This window comes from Pithys albifrons, chromosome 10 (genome assembly GCF_047495875.1).
Source record: "Pithys albifrons albifrons isolate INPA30051 chromosome 10, PitAlb_v1, whole genome shotgun sequence".
In the NCBI taxonomy this organism is placed as follows: Eukaryota; Metazoa; Chordata; class Aves; order Passeriformes; family Thamnophilidae; genus Pithys; species Pithys albifrons.
The window spans coordinates 16,837,456-16,857,329 of record NC_092467.1 but is presented as its reverse complement, the minus strand read 5'-3'; the positions used below and the strand labels follow the sequence as shown (position 1 = coordinate 16,857,329).

Sequence of the window (19,874 nt, the reverse complement as noted above, 5' to 3'; positions counted from 1 at the left end):
TGTTTTGAAGTCCCTGAGTATTCTGAGGATGTAGAACTGATGGTGGAGTTCAGGTTATGGTTGAATATCAGCTTTGACAGTACAGTGTTAGAAAAGAAAAGAATGTGTTGAATACTTCTCTGAAATCAAATCACTTTTGATTCAAAGGAGAAATAAACATTTTGATGTCCTTGTTAAAGACATTAGTAGCTAGGATATGATAGTTATAAAATTTTTTATGCCTGGAGGTAGATGAAAATTTTATTTTACAATTAGATGCTGAGAAAGAGGCAGTGACAGTCTTTCTAAGTATGATTTAGGAATGCAGCCAAATCATATCTCACTGCTACTGTGTAAAACAGGTTTATGATTTCATTCTGGATTATAAAATCCTTCAGAAAACTGAAGAGCTGGCTTTAGAAACAAGGGTGGGTTGTTTCTGATTTGGGCTGTTTTACTTTCAAGATGATTGTGTCCCTATTGTGAATAATGTTTAGGCTGCTTTCCACTAGTGTTTTCAATACAAAAAAACATATTTAAAACCGAGGTGTGTCTTAGTTGTCCATACTCCATCTTGCCAGAAATTGTTTTGTTTTCTTTTGGATTAAATTATAACTCAGAGGTAGCATACATTTTATATGTGAACAGGATGAAATGTTTGCATAAATTGTCTGGGTTTAATTACAGGCAAAATGATCACACAGTAGTGGCAGACAAATATTAATCTTCAGGTGAAATATGTCGAGGATAACTTAAAACAACTTTCATGAAAGATTTCTGGTGGTGGTTTCTCTTCTAGAAATTTAACCTATATAAAATTATATGGTTATAATAGAGGTAGAAAAATGCCAAAAGAAGACAGATGATATTGTGGGTTTTTTCATTTACAGTACTTGTGCTTTCTTAGGCACAAGTTTATGTGGATTTTGTCTTAATATATTGGTATGTATTAATGTGCAGAGTCATTGCTAGAAAAAAGGATTAGCTCCCTAGGGTGCCATTTTCAGCATACCTTTTGTGTGATTTTTACAGGCCTATATAAAAATTATTTTTAGTATCTTCAGTAAGAATTTGACAGAATTTTTAGTTGTGTTATATGTACAAAAAATGTATCCTTGTATAAATATAGCATAAATATATGTCAGAACATAAGACTGAATGCTTAAATTTTTACATATATTTTTTGAAAAACCTTTTTTTGGCTGAAATATGAATACAAATATAGATGATATATGACAAATACCAATTCTGGGTCTGTACAGTGTCTATAAATACCCTTTTTGTATTCTACAAGTGCAATTGATTCAAAGGCTTTATTGAAAACGGCTTTCCTCCCCAGAGTACATCAGAAAAAAAAAAAGGCATTCACTGCCTGAAAATTCCACATGACAATCACAGGGATAACTCTCATACCATTATGCTGCATGCTATTCAAACAGGCACTATGATCCTACTGTGTACATTCAGGTATTTTGGCTTTATCACTTTTGAAAACTAATATAATTTGCTTTAATGTAATTTATCTCTTCTGTAAATAGTATAAATAAGTATTCTATAAATAGCAATACATCACTGAAGAGTCATTAGTACTCTAAACCTGAAGTATCTTCTTTGTAAATTTTGTACACTTTCACAGGTCTCAGTGCACTGCCAGCTTTGAATGAATTAAACTTGGAAAAACAGAAGTCTTACTATGGACATGAGGAAACAGAAGAGTTAAACAACTTGCTTATGGCCATGTGACTTCATTACAGATCCCACACTTTTTGTTCCAAACATAAACCCATGTATTTCCAATTAACATTTGCCATATCACCAAAATTAGCCTTCCTAGAATAATTACAGAGCCCAAAGGACTCATTTCAGATGATGTTAACTGAGTAGGCTGGATTGTTTTCTCTCTCCCTTCTTTCCTGCTAAATAGTAAAGAAACTGCTTATTCCTTTTACAGCTGCATTTGACAAGGGTGATGACCGAAGACTTGGCAAAAAACCTGTATTCACTAGTGCTCAGGTAAAGCTTTATATCCAAACATTAAAAACACAATTGCAAACAAAACTATTTTCATTATTTGTTTTACATTAATACTAATTTTCCATATTGCTTAATGGAACTTGCTTTTGAAAACTCCACATTTTCTTGTGAACTTTTGTTTCTGCAGAATCAGTAATGTTCATTACTGTAAACATGTTAGGACTCAGACTTAGCACTCTGCTACATTTTCAGAAAGATAAGCTCAAATAAAAGACAGGAATTTGTGTTCAGAATGTCACATTCCTCTCTTGCTACATAATGAAACTCATCTGTTTCCCAAAGCAAATGGTTTGCTACTGAGCTAATTAATCTCTGCTATTATTACAAGGCACCACAGCACTGAATCTGTTACACTCCCTGCCCTGAAAAATATTTTCTAGGTGCCCTTAACAACTCTCCTGTTGAGACTCACACTTAAAGCTACATTATTATTTGATAGAAAAACAGTATGGGTTTCACATGATTTGGCAGTCTTGGATGCATTGCAATGGCACTGGTATCACAAAGATACTGTTTCCTGCACTTCATTCTCCATGTCTCAGTGTATCTCTGTCTGAGAGAATGAACATTGTCACTTCTTGGGGGATACACTGTGGGTAATGGTTAAAAACATCACATGTATTACAAAATAATTTTTGGTTTTATGTTTGTAGTAACGCACAGTTTTTGTTCCTCTTTGGAAAATAACATAAAACTCGAGAAAGTTTTCTTACTTCAGCAGACTCTAGTAATATAAATAAATATTGCAGAGTAATTTGTCCAAAGTAAAGCAAACCTCTACTTAGAAATATCTATCTCCTCTATATAGAGCAGTACTTCACATGTGATTTGTGCTACTTTTATATTCTTGAAAGCCAGCAAACTAAGCTAAAATATATATTTTTTAAAATTTATTTCTATGTTTTATCTTGTTGCTTTAGTTCATGTACTACTTTAAAAGTAGATGTGTTTCAGAATTGGAAGATTATGGATAGTTTTGATGTTACAAATGTCTTGTGTTTTGGTTGGGTTTTTTTTCTGATGCCTTTTTTTTTATCCTAGTTAAATAAAACTACTACTCAATCTCTTGGTGTAAGAAACACTTCCTGGACAGAACACAGCAAGAAGGGTTGCTGGGGAGATTCTTCCACCAATCAGGATAAAATGAAATCTGATGGATTAGGAGCATCTGGACATACATCCAGCACCAACAGGAACACTGTTAATAAGGCTTCCAAGCATGAGGATGTAAAGGGGAAAGATGGCAAAAAATTAGTTTCCAAGATTACTAAGGATTCAAAACCAGGGGAAAAAGCTGCCTCGCCAAAGGCCAGAGCTGTTATAAAGACAAAAATAGAAAATAATGGAAATGTGAAGGCTGAAAGCATGCTTACCAAGCAAGATGGAGAAAAGACATCATCTGCAAGTGGGCAAAAAAATTCAGTAGGTGGCAAAGGACTAAAGAATCATGAAGGAAAATCTGCAGGTGCCAGACCTAAAGTGCTCACAGTAACCTCAAGTGTGCAGATCAAAACAAAACCATTGAAAAAAACGCCAGGGAAGGAATCTCCCTCCTCAGTGACTGTAGCAACAACTTCCAGCAAGTCAGCAAACTCAACTGTGGATATCAAGACTGCCAGTGAACAGACAGAGGAACTCAAAGAGGATAAGTTGGTAGAGGAAGGGAAAAAACAGACCGGTAATTTTTTTTTTCTTCTGATTTGTCTCAGGCTGGGCATACACTAAAAAACCTGCTTGGGAAGCTTTAGAAAATCTACCATAGATTGACAGGAGTTATATTCTTTCCTTGTAAATGTATATTAACTGACTTTATGGTCAATTGATAGTCATATAAAATGGTAGACGTTTTACAACTTTAGCATGTCTGCTCTTTTCAATAACTGATCTTCATTTATTATTAGATTTTTTTCAGTACTTACATGCAATGCACTTCCCCCTGTAATTAACTTTGAATTTACTTTACAATAGTGAAAACAAAGGCAACTGTGAAGATATCAAATGGAGTCACCACCAAAAGTAAAAAGACTGATCTTGAGGCAAATGTCACAAGCAGGTATGTTACAAATCAATGTGGTACTTTCTATATGTGTGTCTGAGTTTGGAATAAAAATGTTCCAGGTGAACTGTTAAACTTACTATGAGATTGATCAGCGTGTTCTTTTTAAGGGTTGTCTGTAGGATGTTATTTGCAAAACAATTTGAGTCAGCTATTGCAAACATTGCTGGTTGGGCTTCTGTGTTGGGCTGTTTCATGCTAATCATTTTTAAATTGTTATAGGTCATTCAGAATTCTGCATACTGGAACAGTCAATGACTACACAAGGTGTTGTAAACTTACTGTTTCTGGAATAGGTTAGATTAAACTGGACAGGAAGACAGCTGAAGCACCATGAAATTCTGAAATGGGCCATATATATATTTGTATATACATTAAAAATACAGATAGACATAAAAGTTCTTCTTTCAAAAAGTTTACTTTTTAGGTTGCATGTTCAATGTTTATATGTGTGCATATTAAAACACATTTATTACTTTTTAAAATATACTTAAGCATTGCTTGATCTAAGCTTGGACATAATGGATACAATAATTTTCTTACAGTCTGACAAAAAAATCAACAGGAAAAGGGTGCAATGAGCAAAATGTACAGACTGTTCTAAAGAAAAAAGGGAATGTCAGTACCAGTTCTGCAGCACAGCAAAAGGCTCAAAACACACCTACCAACTCTCCCAAGAACCAAGGTAAAGTTTCATACAGCAATTAAACAATCTGACACTATTATGCAAAGCTTTGGGTTTTGTTTGGTTCATTTTTAGCACAAGTATTTGGAAAAATCTTCTGAAGAATTCAAGGATTTTCCCGTATTTCACTTTTGGTGACAATCCTAAGCTGTAAAATGCAAATGAATGTCAGCTTCAAAATATTTAAAAGACAGTCTTCGTTGCCAATGGGTGTTTGCTCCTGCTTGTTTAATCTGCATTGCAGACTCTTCTGTTTGCTGGTCCCCTGTACTTCTGCATTTAGAACCTTGACTGAGTTCAACAGAAAATCTGTAGGTCAAGCATTTATAATAAGCATCAAAGATCTGGACTGCAGACTCCATTGTGCCTCCCTGGTTTGGGAGCAGCACTGCTGATACTGACCCACAGACACTCGATTCCAACAGCTGCTGATGGCAGGAGCAGGAAATTACATTGTAGACCACAGAGAGGGACCACTGCTTCATAAAGAAACAAAGTGTTAAGGATGGAGCTCCAATATTCAGGTTACTTTATCTTAAATGCATTATAATGTAGAAAACACAGGTTCTGTCAAGTTGTGGTCCTTAAAAATCTTGCAGTGTTTTCTGACTGAGCAGGGACATTAATTCTGGTATTCTAATCACATTATAACTAATGTAATTATTTTCTGCCTCCTTTCATTTCCTCTACAATATAAATTGAATACAGTGCTCATCACTTCCTGAGCTAAACTGCTGTGCAGAGTTTCTGTGCATTATTAGAGAGCTGCTGCTTTCTGCTCCAGTGGTGACTGCCTCAGTTACAGGCTGAAGTGATTCCTGTATGTATAGTCTATGAATTGCTTTAAAGATGGCATGTAAATGCAAGGTGGTATTTTTGTCTACTAGTTGTTTAAGATCTCAATTCTTAATTTTTTAAGAAGCCTTAAATTCCTTAGTTACATGCAAAGTTGAGTAACTTGTTTCTCAACATAAGCACTAACATAAAATTGGTACATTATACTGTGGCTGGCATACACAATCTTTAGTGTCTTTTTTACTGTTTGTTAGGACCTCAGGGGGAATCAACAAGTTCACTGAAATCAGGAGTATCTCCAAAACATAATGAAGAAAAAAATGGGTTACAACATCTGGTTCAGACAACTCTCCCAGAAAAACATCCTTCAGCCAAGAAGAAGAGTGTTAAGCTGTCACAAACATCTGTAACAAAAGCCCCTGCAAAAATAACACCTAAAACCCTGGCTCCATCAAAGTATGCTGAGACTATGAATAGTAAAGACCCAAAGCAGAAAACAGCTGCATTAAAATCTCAGTCCTCTGCCCAAAAGCATTCAAGGAGTGAATCTCCTGTTGTCCAGAAGTACATGCACACCTCTGAGCACAGAGGTCCAGGACAGAAAGTTGAGAAGAACACAGCTGATGGTGTGGCAGGTCATCTCCATGGCAATGAATGCTATTCTGCAAATGAATCTTTAAAACCTACAGTGGAAAGCAGCAGTGCTGATAAACTGCTGGAGTCCTGTCAACCCAACAAACAGAAATTATCAGATTCTTCTGAAAATGTGCAATACAAAATACAGTCTGAATCTTCTCGAGTTACAGAAGAAACTATTTCTAAACTAAATGTTTCAGTGCAAAATGACACAGCAACAGGACAAATCTGCGGAGATCAGTCTGGAGTTAAAAAGATTAAAGCTACAAAGATTGATAATACAGATGAATTTCACTGTCATGAACAGTCTTCCAGTGATGGATATGCAGACTTTTCCAAGGAAAACAATCAAAAGGCTACTGGTCCAGAAGAACTGGTGAAAGATTCAAAAGCAACAGAAGTCTGTAGTGAACAACGTGATAAATTAAACTCTGAAACAGATCTTAACTATGGTGAAAATGCTTTGTCAAGCTTTTCCAGATTAACCAATAAAGAGGATGAGACATCATCTCCTCGCATCCAAATGGAGGGATTTCTTACAGCTGATGAACTGTGTGATACATCAGCTTTGAGTGAATATAAATCAGTTACAGCAGATTTAGATGATGTTTCAGAATGTTCCACAGAACAAATAACAGAAAAATATTCACCTAGTTACACAGAGCTTGTAGATCCTACGGAAATGCCAGAAAACTGTGAAAATGCAGAAATTCCCTTTGTGGACCACTGGAGTACTGGTGCCATAGATCCAAAAGAGAGTCCAGAATCAGATACTGGCAGTGCAACCACATCCTCTGATGATATTAAACCAAGGTCAGAAGATTATGATGCTGGAGGCTCTCAGGATGATGAGGGATCCAATGAAAGAGGGATTTCTAAATGCAGCACTATGTTATGTCATGATTTTCTTGGAAGAAGCAGCAGTGACACAAGTACACCTGAGGAATTAAAAATTTATGACAGCAGCCTAAGAATAGAAGTGAAAATGAAAAAAGAGGGTTCTGATCTCTTCCGTGTTAATTCAACGAGTGATGATGAAATACCAAGAAAAAGACCTGAAATTTGGTCCCATCAGGAGAGTTCACGGACCAACACTAGAGAAAGCAAAAGTTCTACTTTTGGTAATACGCAGTTTACTCAGGAAGCAGACCAAGTTTCTTCTTCTGCTGATGAAACAGAAGATGACAGATCTGAAGCAGAGAATGTTGCAGAAAACTTCACTCCATCAAATGTTCCTACTCAACCATTCCAAGGGATTGATAATTTAGCTTTTGAAGATGCAGCAGAAAATGATACTATAAGTCATGAATTCTCTAAAACTAAAAATTTCAAACGATCTGTTTTACTTTCAGTAGATGAATGTGAGGAATTGGGATCTGATGATAAAGTGGAAACTCATACTTCACTTCAGCACTCAATAGATTCTCTTACTCCAGAAGTATTTGACAATGTTTCTCAAGAGCAGCATGGAAAAACCTTTTATTCAAGATACGCACTGGAAACCGAAGATGGATTCCTGGATGGCAAACAGCGTAAGGATAGAGAGAATAGATTGGATAAAAGTGGAAGTTCTCTCTTACATCTTCACGGTACTGAAATCCCAGGGAAGGAGAATCAAGGTGCTTCAATGACTGAACAAAATGGCCTGGAGAAAGTACATTCAGCAGCTACTAGTCCATGTCCAGGAGAAAAACAAAAAGTAAATATGAAGAATGAAGTGGCCAGTGAATTTCAGCAGTGCAATAAATACTTAGAAAACGATACAAAATCTCAAGAAAGACCATGTCATCTGGATCTTCAGCAGAGAGAAACTAATTCTGATGTGCAAAAGAGCAGCTCTGCAAAACCTGTAGAAGCCAGTAAGAATCAGATACTGACTCAGGAAGTGAGAGACAGTCAACCAGCAACTACTGAATGCGCTAATACTGATTTACTTCCAGGTAATGTACAGAAATAGAAACATTCAGTCATTCAGAAACAAATTAATAGGGAAAGCTTTGGCAATTTTTCTGGGATTGAATCCTGAACTGAAGTAATTTTGGCTGAAACTATATTAAATTTAAATATTTTTAAGTATTTCACTTGGGTAGAGAATGCTTGTCTGTTTGAAATATCCGTCAATACCCTGCTGTTCAATGAGAAACTTGACTACAAGAAAACAGATTTTATGTAATGCTAAAAGAAAGATTGGATGCAGTTGTCTGTACTTCAGTTATTTTTGATCCAATCTAACATTGACAGCATCAGCTTTTGATGGAATCTTAGTATTTGTTTTGTCTGCTTGACAACATATAGTATGTCTGAATGGGATGTGCAATAACTAAAGTAATAACCTTAACTAAAGCGCACTGAACTGTTTACCTGAACAGCTATATGCATTACTGTTGTAATTTATTTACTTATATATTATATACAATTTTGGATCCTTCTCCCACTGAATATAACAGAATATTTGCCATATACACCAGTGGGAGCAGGTTTGAACTCTGCTTTAGAGCTTGTGAGATGTCTAAAATTCTAAATTTTACCAGTAAAAGCTTATTTCCTAAAAGAGATATTATACTTAGAACTGATGCTTATATACAAAGACGTTCTAGCTTGTTTCATGTAGCTAGATGACCACTTGTCTAGTTTTGTGTTTTGTCTTCTTTCTATCAATAATTGAGTCTGTTTACCCCATCAAAAATATACAATAGTGTTGATTACAACTATTGTGTATTCAAGAGCAATGAAACACTGATGATGATCTATGTTCAGCCAGACCACAGAACAAGAAGACATTAAAAGTTGTACTATTTTTTTTCAGTTTGCTTGCCCTTGCCTGCAGCTGCCCTTGCATGTGCAGTATAGAAATTAAGCCTGTGGATAAACAGTTTTGGTTTTAATTCTCTTCTAAGCTGACATAGCTTAAGTCACCATTCAGTAATCATTCTCTATTAATTCCCTCTATGCACCTCCTGGTCTAAATTTAATTTATGTAGTAAATGAGAAATTTCATGTGCATTAAGTGTATATTTACATTGTCATTTTCTGTATCAGAAACTTAATTATGGAGGTTATTGTTAATTACCAGTGGTGATTGCTACTTTAACTTAATTTATAAATCATACTTTGTTTTTTATATAGGAAATAAATGCCTCAAATTTTGTCAATTTTGTATAACCCTCCATCCCCCCTTTTTTAACCTGATTGGATTGTCCTTCCTGAATGAATTAAATTTTGCTCTACACAGCCCTGAGGGGAGGATCATCTACAATTTTTACATTGTACAGTATTGTGAATTATTTCAGGAGACATAGATGATTATGACACAATGGCACAAACCTGCTTGTATGAGCATCGGCCTTCAAAAACCCTTTCTCCAATATATGAGATGGATGTTGGAGAAGCAATTGAGCAGAGGATGGATTCAGAAACAGCAGTTCTAGATGTGGATTTTGAAGATCAGCAGTTTGCAGAACAGGACTGGACTCTTCTCAGGCAATTGTTATCTGAGCAGGACTCAAATATAGATTTCAAAAACTCTGTTCCTGAAGACCTTAACTTAGCACAATGTCTTATCAATCAGACACTGTTTCTGGCACGAGATGGTTCAAATCCTCAGGGTACATCACAAGTTGACACATTCAGTAGGTGGACTGAACTCATGTCTCCATTGGACGATTCTTCAGCAAGCATTACAGTGGCAAGCTTCTCATCTGAAGACTGTTCGTCCCCTCAGGGGGAATGGACAATTCTTGAACTGGAAACCCATCATTAAGGTGACCAACTGTTTGCAACTGAACTCCAACTCATTCCCCAAATCTATTTTTGATGAGTTTTTTCCATACAATAATGAAATACTGCATCAGTCAAGAACAAGCAATTCTTGATACTGAGGCAATCTTTCTGATATAATGAGGTAAATATGTTAATTTATAATCTAGATTTAATCACAAGTACAATAATTTTTCAAGATTTAAATGTATGTCTTTTCTAAAAATGAACTTGAGCATGTATTTTCTAGAATTGTTAGACAAACTAGATGACATGAAAGAAAAGCCTTGGTTTCCACCCTCCCTTTTTAGCTTCTTTTTTTGACATCTAATGTTCTCATTCAGCGGAAATTTAAAGATCAATGCACAATTAGTAGAGCTATTCCCCCTCTTTTTCCCCCCCTCTCTACATGGTCACTTAATTTTACGACAATAAAGATTCAGAACGGTTGTGTCAAAAGGTAATATGTGCCAACAGTACTTTAAATGATGGAAACACACTCGCTCAAAGAAAATGTTTCAGGCTGAATCTGCCTTGGGCCTTATTGATATGAGCAGCTTGTTTCATCCGTTTCTTTCAAATTTGATTTTGTATATTGGTTTGTTTGGTTTAGAAGTTTCCAATAAATTTTTAAAATTGTCTTTCCTTTAAATATAAGACTTCAGAGGGTCTGTGCTATAGGAAGAGCACTGTTCCTTTGTTAGAAATGCACGTGTTTAAGTAAATATTTTAAATGTCATAGTGCATGAATTCAAAGGAGTTAGTAGAATGCTGCTCCTGTTCTAAGAAACAGCATGTATGATGTTTCCAAAATTATATCTGATTCTGAAGTCGTGGTCAGTGTTACATCAGAAGTCTGATGTTGACTAGAATTACCTTCTCGCTTCAGTTCATAACCCTTGCACCCTCCTGATGCTGGGGCATAGCAAAATTCTCAGGAATTAGGTTTTGTTTTCACAGATGCTACATTTTTGGAGTGGTAATAGGATTCTTGCATCTTCATTAATATCTCTAGTGTAGCTTTTATATATTGAAAATAAATGTCAACATAACCTTTCTTCTGAATCAGAGTGAAATAGGATACACAGCTCTTTCTGCTGCTTTGGGGTATTTGGGTGTGGATAGGACTGGTTATTGTCTTTCTGATTTGACAAGGAGGAAGAAGTGAGAAACTATTTGTAATTCTTACTAAGTCAGAAACACAGAGGTTTTATCCCCTGCAAAGGTTGGGCCCTCTAAAATATCTGCATTATGGGAACAGTAGGACTTGTCTTTCACACAGCTTAAAGTCTAAACAGGAAGTGTTCTACCTCCTCTCAGTCATTAACAGAAGTGCCTTCTGAAGTAGGTGCCATATGGCAGTAAATGGCTACTAACATGCTTTTTGTGTTGGAGCTATTTAAGATACTTCCACAACTTAACCTGGCTGTAACCACTGATAACATGGTCAGTTTTGCAAACTTTTGCACAGTTCCAACAGTGCACCTTAAATTTTTGACAAACTTCATTTCTTTCTGTTCATAGTCAAACTCTCAGTTCTGTGCAAATACAAAGTTGCCCTAGCATATGATTACAGAAGTTAGGACTTGTCTTACCTTTGGATTTGACATAGTAAAGAGCTTTGAGGCAAAATAATTTATCTAGAAAGCCACATTGTTGAACTTCTGGTACAAAAGTAATGTTTTATTCTCCTCCAAATAAACAGAGGAAGAATTTTATCTCATTCCTTAATATCAAGGTAGGCAAAAAAAAAGGAAAGCCTTCCTTTCTTTTTATGTCAATGGAGGACTCTAAACTCGGGGAAGGAAGATGTTCAGTCTCTTTTATAAAAATCTTTCTAACCTACTCTTTTAGCAGCAGCAACAATAGTCTGCGATATTATAATTCAGAATATTATACATGTAATATACTGTATTTGAACCAGTCTTCAAATTGACCAACTTAGAAGAACCTTTAGAAGTGCAAATCATCAAGAACACTTTTTCACCTTCAAAGGTATATAAATGGGGGATAACCTTTGAATAAAAGAATAAACTATGGTATTAGCCAAAGACAAAACTTGAGAGCAGCTCTTATAGAAGGCTGAAGAATAGAGTTTCAATTTCTGTCTAAAACACTAAAGTAAGACTTGCTTACCAAAAAGTCTAATCAACTTAAAAATCCTGATGATATTCTGATAGTGGGCATTCACACGTTAAACAAGATGAAGTGATGGAAAGGGGAAGTGACAGTGTGTATTTTTTGCTTTGCCCATATTGTTAACTTCTTACTGAATTGATAATGCAGCAGTGAAGTAACACACAAAGTTTCATGTTTGTTGTATGAAATACAGTCACATATAAGGGGGTTTTTAATTGCTTTTTTTCTTTGCATTTACTTTTCCAGTTGTATCAAAATTAAATTAGTTCCTCTCGTCAAGTCCTGCAATTCTTTTAATAGTTTTGCAGCAGACCACTGATTAGGGTATGACATTGTTCAGTTGTTACATATGCAGCCATAGAATTCGGCTTCCCACAGCCAAATAGTGTCTGTAGAAGTAGCAGGAATAAAAAGTGGTATTGTTTTTAACTTGCATTACCAGAGTGCCTGTGAGGCTTAATCAGACCAACGTCCCACTGGCTAGACATTGCACAAACCCAGAACGAAAACAAAGCCTTCCCACAGAGGGGTTATAATCCAAGTTAAGACAAAAGACAAAAAAAATGCACATGGATGGAAAAGTAAAATGAGCGTGTCAATATTTATCTAGCTGATTAGCAATGGTCTCAGCACAGCATCAGTTCAAACAGTTTTTTCTCCTGCATGCATTATGAGAAGGGGAAGTTGCAGGGTGAGATTTGGAGACTGGATAATGAGGGAGCTGGAAGAATCTGAGTTCCTGACCAGCCTGGTGTGCTGGCTAAACTCTTCGTGCCTGACCCTGACATGTTCAAGCTTTAAGCCAGGTGTAGGTGGCTGTCTTGTTTAATAGTATCAGTCACCAGAGTTCTACAGAGTCCTGCTCATGCCTCCTGACAGTGATTTTGTCACTGTATTGGCCTCTTCTCCTAAACATGGGAGAATGGATAAAGGTTTGTCTGAAAACTTAAGAGCAACAACCAAAGCTGGTGTCATAGGCTCTAAGTGAATAGTGATTAGGAGGTTCCAAAGGACCTCTAAAGTAAGGACAAGGTAGGTACATATGATGAAACAGTGAAAGGGCATCAGTGAAGAAACTAAAGAGATGGAATAGTCAAAATATTGTTTAAGAATTTACCTTTGCAGTAGTATCTTGAATAAGAGCAGTGAACTTGCTTTATCAAAGCCTGAAAGAACAATGTTGCAGTTAACAGGTGATACTGACAGCTTATCTGAGATTGTTATGTGAATGGGTAAAGGTGTCTGTATCCTACAGGCCGTAACACCAAATTTAGTAAACTATTAGTGAAATTTAGAGGAGAGAACTGGGAAATCAGACCCTGATTTTGCCTATCTTGAATTACATGTTATAAAAGTGAAAAATAAGGAAGGATGTTTTACACGTATGAAGGTATTAAGTTTAAAAAAGATTATACCTAAAAAAATCAACTTTTTTTCTTTTTTAACTTGGAAAATGAGAGTCTAGTCTGGACTGGGGAAGCAGCTCCACTGGGTTTTTACTACAGATACAAGCTAAAATTGTATTTGTGGAATAAATCACCAACAGACATATTGCAGAGGGAAAAGGGAGGCCCAAAGACTTGGAACCCTATAAGAAACTGAGGAAAGTGGAGGTTCTTCCAAATAATCTGCTCAAAATAAAGATCCATTAGGGAAGCAAAGGAAATAAAGATGGAAACAGGAGTCAAGTGAGGATGACAGGGTTTAAGGAAAACTGCACCACTGCCTTCACTGAGGAAGGCCCACAAGGCAGATGTATAAAATAGCAGTTTTGAGGTTGGTTAGGAAAGTGTTCTTAAGGACTGTGGTCAGAACAGACCCTGGCTCGCAGGGTGGAAGGCAGGCAGACAGCAGTGTGGTAGAGGTGACAGAATGGCAGGAAGGAAACTGAGCCTAACCATTAAGAGAGAGACAACAGTTAGAAAAGAAGATCAGTCAATAATATATTTTGGGTTGCTTTTGAATGCATGAGATTACAGCATGTTTATATAGAGTAGCAAAAGAAATGTGGACACTGAGACATGAGTGAAGATCAGGAGAGATAAGAAAGCATGAAATGAGATCAGCAGGCAGTCTGGGCTGCTGGAAGTGATCAGATAAGGGCATAAAACCCAGACATCTGCTTTTGTGGTTTAGGGGTAGTGGAAAGGACACTCCATACAGTCGTCATTTTTCCCTTAGAAAAGCTTTCCAGAATCGTAGAATTACAGAAAAATCATAGAACTACAGGAAAATGCAGGCCTGAACAGACCTCGAAAGGTCTCTAGTCTGACGTGCTAAAAGCAGGGGTAACTTCAAAGATAAATGAGGTTGCTGGGGCCTCACAGCCCACAGCATGTAAGGCAGAAACATGGTGCTCACAGCAAACACTAATTTGAGATTAAAATACTCCAGTAATAATATAACAACTTCGAGCATTGTTGGAAAATATTAGTAATCAAGTACAAGAAATATGGCTTGCTTGCAATATTTTTTAAGTTCTGGATGATACGTGACTGAACTGTAAATGTTTGATAATCTTATTCCACACTTCTTAAGATTTTAAATTATTTCAAAATTATACTGAATTTTTGAGTTTGCAAATTTTATTATTATTTTGGAAGAATTGGGGCAAGAGAACTTCCCATGTTTCTCACAAAGACTGTCCATAAGGTGTGTTCCCTTTGAATTGTCTATCAGTTTCTTTCAGGGAATATGTAAAAACAAAACAAAAACCCCCTGTTTCTAGATACAGATTGTAGGAGACTGTTTTAAAACTTTCAATATATATTAGTGCCATCTGGAAAATGATTAGTGGCATGCTCATTCTGCTTTGCTCCAGAAAATCTAAACCTTTGCATGAAAGAATTAAGAACTGCTCTTATGTTGTTCGTTGGTTGCTCAGAACCAAGACATTTAAGAATTCATTATTTTGCTTTCATTAATGTCAAAGAAAAGACTGTTGACCTCAACTGAAGCAGATTCAGGGCTTGCCTATATTAATGCATGTAGAAATGCTATTTTTTCCAATATATCTATTTCATAGTTTTCTAATTTTACTCTTCTAATAACATTGTACAATTGTAGGTGTGACAAATTACAGCTAGAAAGACTTCAATTTTTTAGTCATAATTGTATGCATTCTGTTAATATTTCATGACTGGGGTGATTTAACATTTGTACATTGATAGATGACATTCTTGCCAGGACTACACAGGAACTGAGGACAAAAGATAAAATGAGAATTATTGCAGCTTTGTTACAACAGATATTCCGTGGAAATGGGTTTTTAGATCTGAAATCCAATATAATTAGAAGCTTTCATCTCTTGCAGAAAATCCATATTGATTTTCATCTTTCTTGAACACAAGCTATATATGATATTTTTTTGAAAAATAAGCTTTAATGTGTTCAATTTGGGGAAAAATTACAGCCCAAATATCTTCTTTAGCTAATTTAAAACCAAGCTGCTTCTTGTTGACAACTACTATTTTTGTTTAAGAAAACTAAACCTGTTAACAGAAGAAAGCAATTTATTTAAAAACTGGGTATCAATTGGGGAAGAATACGGGGTTTGATAATTTCTTTTATTTTTTTACATTTGGTAACTAATAACTGAAGCCATACAGTGCAGACATGCACACACCTGTTTATTTCTTGCATTTGACCTTCCTTTTATACTTTGCAGTCTGCACTGTACAGTCCATTAGGCCACAGTTCTGCAAACAGGAGCAAATCCATGTCCACATTTGTGGATGTTTAACTCTGGCTTTTCAGAAAGGGTAATGGAGCTGGCACTGGGGGCAGGCACTGTGCACACTTGTGCTTTTATATGGTACTCAACTTAATGAGCTTCTAATCCTGATGAGCCATCTGGATGCAGTTAAAGTAAGAAATAATTAATAATGGAATTCCATTAAATTGCTTCCCTGTTCTTTGTGATTTATTGCTGAAGTTCCCAGCTCAGAAGACTGTTCAAATAGAGAAATCAAAGTCCTGAGAAATTGTAACATTTTGCACTATGTGCAACAAAATTTCTTCTGCTATTGCACAGTAAAATATTAATACTGATCATGTCTTCAATTACTACAACCTCAGCATTTAGAGGGACTGACTATAACTCAGTAGCTGGATGTAGTTAACAGGGATATTGATGGTCAAAATAGGTTTTGTATGTTAACAGATGCTGACTGTTAACTGGATTAGAGTGCATATTCTGGTGAACCTGAACAGAGGCTCACATGTGTGAGTTTGGGACACAGCCCAGTGACCCAGGTAGTGCAACACATTTTGTACTTTTGCATGCAAGTGAATGTGACTACCTTTTCTCAGCTCCCACTGAAGTTCGTGTGTGGTGTCCAAACCACATTTGTGAAAATCAGAGTGTGTAAGTATCTGAATGGAAAGACTACTTACCTGAGTAAAAATTTTGGCTCATGTAACTTAACTCTATAACCCACTTTTGAGACTAATCTCACCACATACTTAAACCTACAGCATCCTCATTTATGCAATCCTTATTTAGCAATTTTTGTTGTTTTCTTACACTTGTGTTTAATGAAATAATTTTAGTTCTTTTCTTTTTAATAACATTCTTTTGAGTGTGGTATGGCATCCTGCCTCTGAGTAGAGTTTTACCAGTGTGCTTAAGATCAGTATAAATAGGACAAACCATATGTACATGCCAGATCTAGTGTACATATGTTAAACCTTTATGTGACCTTCCTAGAAGGAGGTAATTTTAACATCCACAAACATGAGCCCCACCTATATGTCAAACTTCCTACCTGCAACAAAGTGTCCTTCGTATCTGTAGAGAAAAAACCCTCAATCTAATAATTCTAGTAATCAAGATTAATCCAACATATGTATAATGGGATGCATCTAGAGGAAAGTTTGAGTAGCTACCTGTAGTCCATGGCTTTGTGGTCCAGGAATATTTTGACCACTCAGTCTTGTGGAGGGAGGGGGAGGGTGTTAAACTCTCAAACTGAATGCTTGCATGTTTTCCAACTGCTTGCTTTTCAGACTTAGATAATTAGTTGGGGCCTAATTAATCAGATTTCCAAATGACTCCTTGTCAACCTGGTCTTCTGTTTCCAGAGTATCTGTATGGTTGCATAGTCCCACAACCCTTCTTCCCCATGCTACATACTGAGGGTTCTTAGTTGATTTCTGTATGACAGAAAATAATAAACCTATGTGTAAGTTAAATACTGAGTCATTGTACTTCATTCAACTTGGACTGCTGACATCAATTTTCATTTGTGCTTTGCAAACTGAAAAAAAAAGTGCTACTTACATTTTCTACAGGTTTAGTGAACGTTCACTCTTCATTTTCTCTAAAAGGAAAAAATTTTCTTCAGTTGTATCATCAGAGAACAGAACAGTAATGTATGTGAAGATCAACAATCAGTTCTCATATAAAAATGCATAGAGAGGAAGATACCTCTGTAATTGCCCTACAGAATAAAAGAATGGTGCTGCTGTGGAACATACAGGATATGGCTCTGGACAGCACAGACAAACACTAAGTAGATGATAGAGTTTGCCTTGTCATAAATTAGTTATTCATCCAAATGCTTACCCATTATCATAGGGGAGTTGTAATCCAAGATTCTTCTACTCTTGGCTAAATGGGATTCTCTGCTCTGCTTCCAGGAATTACTTGATATGCTGCCAGACTCAGCCCTATTCTTTCTCCCTCCTGCATCTTCACTCGTTTGTGAAATGCACACATGTAGGTGTGTGGGAAAGGAATGTTTCTGAGATTTAAAGCTAAGACTAGCAAAATGTCAGAAATTGTCAAGCAGAGATAACCCTAAGTAGTAAAATAAAGTGAACTCATCAGGATCCCTCAAAAGTTATTTTTGGGAAGGGAAACTTCTGTGGAGAAGAATGCTCTGAATAATACACAATCCAGAAAAACCTATTTTCTTTGAGTACAAGATCTTTTTAATTGGCCTTCTGATAGTAGGCTCAAAAAAAGAGAAAGCCAAGTTATGTAGTGAGATTCAGACTGAAATGGTATTGCAGAACAAACTTCTACCAGAATTGTCCCTTGACCAGGGGCTCGGCATCCCCCACTGCACAGGACTTGACCCAGACAAGCCTTAGGCCAGGGTGGCTGTTACACAGGACACGGTGGGACCCATCGTGCTCAGAATTTTCTGTCTCAGAAAGTCTTATTTTTATTTCAAATGTGAAATGTAAGTGACAAGCATTATCATTACAAGTGGTAAGTTTCTGGTATAATTTTTTGCCAACTGTAATTAAGATACAGAATTCAGACAAGTAAATATGTAGCAACTGGAGACAAAATACTGCCAGGAAGCATTTTCTGTTAAGGTTGGGGTTTTTCTCATTGTCCCACACTTAAACATCATTGTACTTTGACATTTTTCAAATGGTATTTTGAGGTTGGGGGTGTCCAAATTCATTCACAATAAGTGGCTGTTGGGAAAAAAAGCATCTGCTGATATTCCAGGACCCTAAATCCAGTGTTTACATTTCTTTGTATTTACATTTTTTAAAATGTAATAATGTGCCCTTTTATGTACATTTCTAACAGTGGTACACTGAAGAAATGGAAATCTACTCACCTGGTAAAGATATTTACACTGGAAATAATTTTTTTATTCCATTCTATTCCCTACTACTATTTTTTTCTCCATCTGAATTGTTGTAGTTCAATTAATGCATGTACATATTAGACATAATCGAAAATATTAATTCAGATACACTATAGTGTTATAAATCAAGTATCATCACTACAACAAAACAGTTACTACCGTTTACCCCTGGAATTTCTCACAAGTTCACTCATAATGTGCATGAATTCAAAATTCACATTGACAGATGTCAGCAGGATAATCAATGCTCATCATAAAACCCCTTTATTATTTTATAATTATACTTGAAAATAATTCCTGATGTTCCTAACTCCACAATTTTTGTATGCAGTCACAGCACATGGTTCCACTGTGTTACAGGACACGTTTTCACAGTTGTTCGTCCTGTCACATCCCTCCAAAACAGTCAGGATACCAAATACGTTATTTTCATTTGCTGACTCACATTTATACTCCACAGAAATCCAAAAATTCAGTATTAGAAATACTTGACTTACTATGAAAAGTAGCGTGACATTCCCATATCCTTGCAGTGAAACGCAAGTGTAGCTCGGGCCCATTCGACCAACAGAAGAGGGAAAACAGATGTAAATCCACTTCTTGTCTAGTACAAAAAGGAGAAGAGTCATTTTTAAATCACTAAGATGTCTAACTACTTTTATGCAAGCCAGAGAATCTTCAGTTTAAATGTATAGTTTTTAATATATAAATGAGGTCACTTTCTTCTATTTTAAAATGCTCTAAAAAGCCTTTAAAAAGGAAAAGCTTTCAGTAAAATCTCAGATTTTCAGTGCCATGCCAGTTTGAGTGCAGGATGTGATGCCAGACTCGTCCCTGGGCCAACAGCAGAGCTGGACATCAATGGAGTACCAGCGCTTTAAATTACTCCACGCCCCAGCTCTTCTTCACTGTGTGAAGTCCTGTTTCCTCTTACATGATGAAAAGAGAAGGCCCAACGCTCTCAGCATTTATTTTTTTCAGTGAAGTGGTGCTGAACATGTCACACAATGTACCCTGGTACGGCAGCAGGTCCCCAGGCCAGCCCCAGTTTCTGGGCCGCTTTGTGGGGTCACTTGCGGGGACGGTGAGAGGAGCAACCCCGGCACACCATCGATGACCTCCATGGAGCAGGGCAAGGGCAGCCCCGGCACACCATCGGTGTCCTCCATGGAGCAGGCCAAGG

The 19,874-nt window shown here is 36.5% G+C and overlaps 1 protein-coding gene across 1 annotated transcript in view; it reads left to right on the top strand.

The window, feature by feature from the left end:
* BTBD8 (BTB domain containing 8) overlaps positions 1 to 17,259 on the top strand; it is a 41,058-nt gene extending 23,799 nt beyond the window's left edge. Inside the window, exons 13-18 of the mRNA XM_071565247.1 lie at positions 1,931 to 1,992; positions 3,055 to 3,691; positions 3,982 to 4,066; positions 4,615 to 4,754; positions 5,804 to 8,125; positions 9,476 to 17,259. Coding sequence (XP_071421348.1) covers positions 1,931 to 1,992; positions 3,055 to 3,691; positions 3,982 to 4,066; positions 4,615 to 4,754; positions 5,804 to 8,125; positions 9,476 to 9,945 — 3,716 coding nt within the window. The 3' untranslated portion in view covers positions 9,946 to 17,259. The remainder of the gene's footprint in view (positions 1 to 1,930; positions 1,993 to 3,054; positions 3,692 to 3,981; positions 4,067 to 4,614; positions 4,755 to 5,803; positions 8,126 to 9,475) is intronic.
* The last annotated feature ends 2,615 nt before the right edge of the window (positions 17,260 to 19,874 follow it).